This window comes from Ooceraea biroi, chromosome 7 (assembly GCF_003672135.1).
Source record: "Ooceraea biroi isolate clonal line C1 chromosome 7, Obir_v5.4, whole genome shotgun sequence".
NCBI classification, from domain to species: Eukaryota; Metazoa; Arthropoda; class Insecta; order Hymenoptera; family Formicidae; genus Ooceraea; species Ooceraea biroi.
The window spans coordinates 8,662,603-8,671,121 of NC_039512.1; the positions used below are offsets into that span (position 1 = coordinate 8,662,603).

General features: G+C 43.6%; 1 protein-coding gene across 1 annotated transcript; it reads right to left on the reverse strand.

Moving 5' to 3' along the window:
• Positions 1–235: 235 nt before the first annotated feature.
• LOC113562314 lies at positions 236–4,519 on the reverse strand. The gene has a single exon (XM_026971365.1). The coding sequence runs from the start codon at positions 4,438–4,440 to the stop codon at positions 1,066–1,068; it is 3,375 nt and encodes a 1,124-aa protein (XP_026827166.1). The 5' UTR covers positions 4,441–4,519; the 3' UTR covers positions 236–1,065.
• Positions 4,520–8,519: the final 4,000 nt, after the last annotated feature.

The window sequence follows — 8,519 nt, forward strand, 5'->3', positions numbered from 1 at the left end:
CGCTACTAAAAGACATATGATTACCGCTTACTCCGCCGTGACATTTCATACGTAAGGTGCTTAGACCGATTCCATCAACGATGGAATCTCCTATAATATGTTTTAACATACACAGCTTGACATATATACATAAATAATATTATATGTATATATGATATGTGGAACCTATATAGGTATACATACACATATGTATGTCTCATTTTCTGTCTCATATCAATTTTTAAAGATATAATAAAATAATAAATAAGATAGCTACTAAATAACTGGTTGCTATTTTAAATACTTATGAAATAATTTATTTTTGAATTGTCTAATATTACATCTCATCTATCTCATTATTCCATTATCATAATTAGTCCGATTAACTGCACTTGTTATATTAATAGGATTCGGAAAGTTAAAATTTGCACATAAATAACTCTGACTTCATTGACAACGCGGTGAAACGTGAACAACATTTGGGCGTTGTGTAACGGCAATTTAGTGTATTTATTACCTGATAGGAATAAAGAGCTGAGTGAAACGAACAACCTCGATTATACCCGCGGTGTGTAATTACCAAAAGAGCTGCGGATTCGTCGCGTGGACTACCGTGTGGCAGAATGCGAGTGTAATTATTGGCTTACTGTCAAGCATATCTTGTCGGTGAATTTTATCGTGATGAAAACGAGGTAGTTGCGGCGGGAAAACAATCGATACGAGACCGAAACTGTATATTGTCGATTTGCCAGAATTGAATTGAAAATCGCTTTCTTCGATCAAATTACTGATGTAAATTAATGCTGATAAATATGTGCCAATCGTACGATTAATTTTTTGCTACTTGAACAAATCGTAAAAGATATCATTGAAATTAATTTAATAAAATTGTAAAATTCCATCAATCCTTTCAGAGGATATTAAATCAATATTCGCTTATTAGCACTAACATATACGTTGAATAAAATTAGTTTTAACAAATTATGTGTCATAAAATAACATTTCTGTAAATATTTTTTTACAGAAATTTTGCTTAAAAAACCCTCTCGCTCTTTATAGAGAAAATTTCTCTACTACTATAATAAACTATAAGAAATGCAATGTAATATTAAATGTAATATCTTTATCACTCACCATCTTCAGCGTCTTAAAATCTCTCTTCTTCAACATGTCCACCAGTCTCTGATGATCCATTTCCTCCTTCGTATACATCTTCCTGCTTTTCAACTTCTCGTTCTCGTAATCATCACACAAGATATTACGAAAATTCACCTGTTGAACCACACGATCCGATCTCGTTTGTTCACTCGGGGTTTCCGGCAGATCCTGCTCGAATTGCAGGTTCTTGACGAGAACTTCATTGATCACTGCACCACGTTCGTCGGTGTCCTTAACCGTTTCCTCGACCACACGATCTTGAGCTTTCCCACCGAACTGAAGTCTGCTCCGAGAAGGATCTTCCTCAGTCTTGAATCTTGAGCTTCTCTGACTTTCTAATTCATCCAACGGAATTGTGGCAGTCGACAGATTGCTATTCTCCCGCGAGTGAATCATCAATTGATCCGGATCCCCTCGAGACGCGTTCTCGTAGTTGAAGTCCTCGAGGATTATCGTCGGCTTGTTTGGATCTTGCGTGACCTCTTCGTGAACTGTGGATACCTTCGTCTCTGGAGATCGAGACCGAATGTTTGCCTTAACGTTGCTCTGACAAGGTGACATCGATTGGAAAGTGGCGAAGGTCCTCGCGGGCTCATTGACGATGATCTGCTGCTGCTGATCCCACTTAGCGTAGATCGGTGAACTGTCCTTCCTCTTATCCTCCGATTCTTTTGATCTGCCGTTCGGCAAACTCTGCTGCACCTTCAGGCACTGCTTCAATCCGATCTCCGGATATCTGCAGATTGAGCTCTCGCTCTTCCGATCGTCCTCCTCGATAGTCTCGAGATGCTCGTGCCGCGACTCAGCGATCCTATCAACCTGCTCGTCCTCGAGCGTCATTGGCTGTTCTTTGATGGGCGACTCCCGATCGGATCTAGAAATGCCGATTTTTTCGCCATAAGGCGACACCTGTAAGGGAGCTCGCAGAATCGACTCAAGATCGTCCGCGTGGATCACCTGCGGCTGCAGACTGCGCTCGTAAATCCTCTCCACGTGATCAGACGAAGCGTAACGCGTGCTCCTGCTGGACGGAACGACCTCGCAGACCGCGATCCTAGATCTTGCAGCGTTCTGCTCGTGTAGCTGCTGTTGTAAGACGCTCGTCGCTGTGCAAGTTCGATTGTGCGGTTTGAAACTGGATGTAGGGGTGGCGGTCGGCACCTTTGGTCGATCCTGCGAAACGGAATCCCGTGAGGGAGATACACCGAGATCCTTGCGTGGCAAAACCGGCGGCTTCTTGGTCTCCATCAGTGCCCCGACGATCTGATGAGACTTGGACCTTGCACTGCGCGACTCTACCTGACCTTGAAGAGCCCGTACGCGTGCACCGACCGCCAAACCGTAGTTTGATTGCTCTTGCCGCGACTGATCGATCGCTCTGGGCTCCCTTCGCCCAACGTCGCTTGAAACTTGAGATCGGCGTCGCGGCGACTCAAGCGCGACTCGATCGGACTCCGCCGAGGCGGTCTTCGACAATCTGTCTCGAGGATGGTTGGCGGCGCACCTCGTCGATACTTCCGTCGATTTACAGGCCACCTCGACCGCTTTATCGGCGATGGCGGCGGCAGCAGGCCGCGGCATCGGTCCGCTTGCCGCAGCAGCCGGCCGCCTACTTTCTCCGTCCTTATTTGGTGAGATCGGCTCGCCTTGGACACCAAGGCTGCCGGCCGACAACGGGCCCTTCGAGGGGCCCGCCGCGCGCGGCGGGCGCGGATCCGTCTCCTCCTTAACGAGCAAACGCGCCGCTGGCGAGCAATTCTGATCGTTGTTTCCAGAACGTTTCAGCGATGGTCTTCTACAAGGGATAATTGATGTCGCAGTCGTCGCCATCGTTGTCATCGTCATCGTCGTTGACGTCGCCAGCATCGTTACCGTCGCGATGGATCCTTCGGTCATCTTCAAGCTGCTAACAGCGGCTCTACCGTAATCGGACTCACCTCTTGCCTTTGTTAAATTCGTAACTCTGTCCTCAGCCATGCTTTTCTCTTCGGGATTCGCTTCAGCACGCCTGGATCGGAAACTCGAACCGAGAGGTCCTCTCTGGGGGATCCTGGAAACTGGACCGGAGTCGCCGAATCTCGAGGTAGAGACATACGACTGAGCGCTGAAGCCATAATCCTGCTGCTTAGCCCTGCTCTTCACCGCGAGGTATTCCTTGTAAGTGCCTCTGCTAGTGTTCACGCCGACGTTCACCTTCTCCGGTCTGTTGCGCTCCAGCCTGCTATCCACCCGAGTCAGATCGTCATAGCTCGACGAGGTTCCACCGTTTAATCTGTTCCTCGCCTCGTCGTTCGACCTGGATCTCGAATCCTGACGATACCTTCGCTGGCTCTTCTGGTCGGCGCTGCTGTTGGACCTCGTCAGCGGCTTCTCACGAGGCACCGGGAAATTGTGACTGTGTGCCTGATTCAGCCATTCATCCACCCTTTTCTGAACCTCTCCTTTGCGCAACAACACTTCGGGCATTTTCGAGCGACTGTTCTCGATCACGTCCGTCGTCATCGGCGAAGTGAGACGCGTTTCCTCGGACGCGACATGCTGATGTCCTTTACTGGAGTCCTTCTGCCTGTCGCGCGAACGTTGCCTCACCTGAGTTTGCTGGTTTACCTTCAGCACTGGCTGAATCTTCTCCTTCATTGGGATCGATTTGACCTGAAGCTTCGTGCCGGACGTTCGAAATCTCCCCTGTTGCTGCTGCTGCTGTCGTCTTTGTTGATCCATCATCGTCGCCTCGAAGTTGGTCACGCTGATGCTGCCGATATCACTAAGATCCGATGATCTGCGGTAGTCCAGATCCTCGTACTCGTCCAGAATATTGTTTACTGACTGCGTATCGATGGAGCTAGTGCTCTTTGATTTATTCCTCGCGACGCTTTCGTCACTGCTCGAGTAATTCTGTTGCTGACGCTCGCGGCTGACTTGTCGTTTGGGACGCAGCTTCGGTTTCTGGTACTTCAGCACTGCGTTTTCGTAACGCTGCAGGGCGCTCTCGGTCTCCTCGTGCTTGCCTTCCTTCTGAACGGACGATTGTCGCGCGTAACGCTGTTGAAGCGATTCCCGGCAATGATTGAGCATCTTGTTGTCGACAGGCGTCGGCAATTCCCGTTTCGCCGGCAGGCCGGAAGCACGGAAGGTCGTAAAGCTCCGCACGTTCCGCGAGCACGTGTCCTCCCGCTCGACGTTCGTCAAACCTCTCGACGTGATCCATGAAGCGGCCAAACGAGAAGCGCCATCCGTGCTGGGCGCATCCTCGTCGGCGAAGGGAATATCGCTGCCGGGTTTTGAAACTATTTCATCGTTCATCTTCCGTCGCAAAACGGCATCTTAATCGCGTCCTATCGAGCACAGGAGGAACGCCGGTAACACGAGATTCTGAAATGAAAATATTTCGAGAAGAATGTTTAAAGATGCAATTCATCCAATTGGTGTAATTGAGATGCCAGCAAATTGCAAGGTGTGCGTAATTTATAGAAAATCGTAAAAGCCTGAGGCACGCTTTAGCACAAACGAGAAGTTGTTACGTCTAGGCTGCGGAAGCTACACGGACGTGCCTCATACAAGATAGTGTTTAATTTAAAGTTGAAATTCCTTGGGCAAAATCTGCCATTTCTAACTCGACCACGTTCTGGAAATCTCGTCGATCGGCGATAAATGGCAGAAGGCACGTTTCCGTAACGGTTGTGCCGATCCGCTGCTACCGCTTGTCCGACGTCGCAGCACGTTCTGTCGTTCGTGGAATTTCCGGTAGCTAACCGATATCCGGCTTGAATTAATTCGGTTCCTGAGCTCGGAGACATTAAATATTATAATATGCTCGCTTGGGAGATCGTGCGTGGAATTACCAAGAAACCCAAGAGACTAACGGAATTTAATATGCCTGTAAACGATAATGCGGAACATTATTTTTTCATAAAGCATACTTCCAAGTTTTTAATGTATCAAGGATTCTAAAGAAAATGTCGTTAATGGATCTGAGAAATATTCCTAAATAATGAAAATTGCACAATTTTTCAAAATAATTTTACATAAAATTATTAAGTTACATAAAAAAACTCATCTTGACAAAGAAACAAAGCATTATATTTTATTCCTTTGCATATTTTCATTTCATTGCTTTACATAAATTTTCCTTGGAACATTAATGATTGCAAATATCCAACATTCTTTGCGTATATATCAGTGTTTTCACATCAACCATCCACCACTCGCTTCTCTCTCGAATGAAATGGTGATAATGCGCGCTCCGTTAATGTAAATTGGAGTAATTAACAAGACTCGTACACGTTTCGAAAATCTATATCAGCGGATGAGATGCCATTAAATGCGTAGCGGCGCAAACCTCGAATGCAAATTAAACAAAGCGCGATTAATGGAACGAGTTTAAATGAAAATGCGAAAAACCGTACTATTTATCGGAAACACCAATCGGATCAATGCAAATTACATATTTCCGGCAAACAATCGATTTTTGGCGACGATGTATCACCCGATGAAAATAAAGGACAATTCAACGATAAATATTCATAAAACGATACGTAGAAGAATGGAAGGGGTAATCGAATATGCAATAGAAGCTGGATTTTACCTCCTGTTTAATTGCGATCCGTATTCTGCGATAATTATCAGCGCTGCGATATAATTCAACAGTGCATTGGAATCGGCAAGTGCGCAAAATAAATATTAAACGAGAATCGTCGACAAGGGTCGCGAGCATCGTCATCCCCCGTGGGGAGGGTAGTTGCAATCCACGCGAGGCAATAAGAGCGAGCGCGCGAGCGGCGTAAATTGAATTAAACTGTCGCGAGCGGCTTCGAGCTGCAGTACGAGCTCTTCTGGTCCTCTAATGATTCCCACGAGAGCACACGCTTTCGAGCCCCCCGGGTTGGAATTCTACTTTTAGATCGCAGATAACGCGTAACCCACGTACTTCGTAACGTAACGTTGAATCATTGTGACGTGGGAGACACCGATCAAGTCACTTTAAGAACAGCAAGAGATGTCTTCGTACATTTGACGAAATTTAATTAATTTGTTTTCATCTGACTGATGCTATCTTTCGCGTGCAGCGGAAAATAATTACGCAATTTGATCTCTCAATAATGTTATCAAATTTAATTTACGCGAGAAAATTACATGTCAAAAGCAAATTTACGGTAAACTTCATCTCGCGAATATGCGGCGAACAGAATTCACCAAAGTGAAAAGATAAAAATGCAGACAGCGTAATGAAAAAACATATCAGCCGGCGGGTAGACTCGAACAACGTTAAGCTTACATTAAAAACTTACATTAAACTTACATTAAAAAATTTTGATCATGCCGTTGTGTAATATGTAAATGAAGATAAAGATTGGGCTATCGCGCTGCGGAATATTAATCTCGATGGAAATGTTTGCCGGATGCATTCCAGGAATGCGAGGCATAAGTGTGTGTTGGTTAGCGTAATTAACGGTACTGCAAAATTCAGGTGTTTCCGCAGATGCACTGACCCGAATCCTCTACGCACGCACTAACACTATCCACGGAGATGACTGCGATTTGCGGCGATTATCGCGATTTATCGTCTATAGGTACTCGTCACGATTGAGCCCATGATATCGTTTCATTAACGATCTCTTGACATTCGCTCTCGTGCGATGCAGCCGCCGCAACGTGTGCGGTGATTAAAATTACGATGCACAAGGCGGGAGAGATCACAACCACTCTTCTCTTCTAACATGTTTTAAAATGAATCATTCTTTTTGCTCGCGCATCCACTTGGAAAGTTTTAATTCTTTATTCAAGTAATTTAACACATCTACCGCTATGACAGTCACTGACAGTGACTGACATCCAATAAATATGTTAAAATACGTGAATAATATTATAAGACGCAAATATTTAGATTTGCATGACTGTTTAGTAATAAGAAAAGCATAACAGACAGACAGAGTACATGTAAACACAACTTAAATATTTTTATTTATTAAAATTATATGGAAATTATACGAACGTATTACGATGTATATCAATAATTCAGTTGGCGTGAACAGAAAGTCAGTTTGAAATTACGCCTGAACGTGTTAAATAACTGATTAATAAATAAAACTGCTTTGCGATATAAGTTCAGCATAACTGCGTTCATGTAAAAATGCTGTCAATCTCAAAAAAATCTCTCTCGCGGAACGCCTCCGCAAAGAACAATACATTCAACTGAGAATTGCAGGATGTCAGCGGCAAATCGGCGCCGCGCATATATACATAATTCATCGATCGACATTCCCGGACGAATCGCGGCACGCGGGAATCTCAGAGAGATGATAGTGGAATGCAAAAATGATCGTGTGGGTTTATAGCACGACCATGGCACAGTTACGTAATAACGAGAGACGGTTATCATCCGGCAATCGCGGAAAGAAGTGGATACGTTCGTCAGGAACTCACTCGTTAGCCAAGCGTGAAATTCTGCACGCCGTTTAAAGCTTTTAACCTTTCAATTAATCGGGTGGCGAGATCTTTGATCTCTTCCCAGCTTGCTGTGGCCGGTTAGCTTGACTTTGGATCATCCGGATTATTCGTGTCGGCACTCTTGATTCAAACTTGTCCTAATTTTGGTACTACTAATAATATGAATACCTTAAAATTACACATTGCGAAAAGCAAGGATAAACATAATAAAAGATATTACAGAAAAAAATACTGTACAAAATATGAACAATTAATACTATCAAAGAAATTAAAAATCCTGCTTTTAATGATTTTTGTTCTTTTTTTCTAAAGACAAAGGTAGGATAAAAAATTAAAGCAAATACGAAACTATAGATTTTTTCATTAATAAAAAAGCTGCGTTGTAGCTAAAATGGGAATTTTTACGATATTTATTCTGGAACAACACAAAATGAAAATTAAAATAGAATAAAAAATTATTTATTCAGGCGTGTCAAATTATTTCAGTCTAACCGCATAGTTTATTACGTCAAATATGTATTGGCACATACTGCATTCACTGGAAATAAATTTCCAAACAAATTTAAATAATTACTAAGTAACAAATTTTATTTTAAATATAATAATAAAGTTACAACGCGCTCGAACATCGCTCACTGAAAATTTCATCATTATTATTAATTTAGTTAAAATACTTAATAATATCCTAACCAAATTTTCTTTATTTGGCGAGAGAACGTATTTGATATCTAAATAAACTTGCAAAAACTCCAATTATTAAAAAAAATCAGTGATCATCTCAACACAAAGGGGAGCACTTGCACGCGCGGAAATCAGCTTTCAGAGTATTCAATCGTAAACGCGGGTACTTTGTCAATTACTTTGTTCAGCCGGCAGAATACCTCTCGTGCGGAGACCGGAAGATATGGTTGTTTCCTGCGGTAGCGCTGTAATAA

Excerpts from the sequence above, each read along its gene's own strand:
- LOC113562314 (XM_026971365.1), bottom strand. The coding sequence starts at position 4,440 with ATGAACGATGAAATAGTTTCAAAACCCGGCAGCGATATTCCCTTCGCC.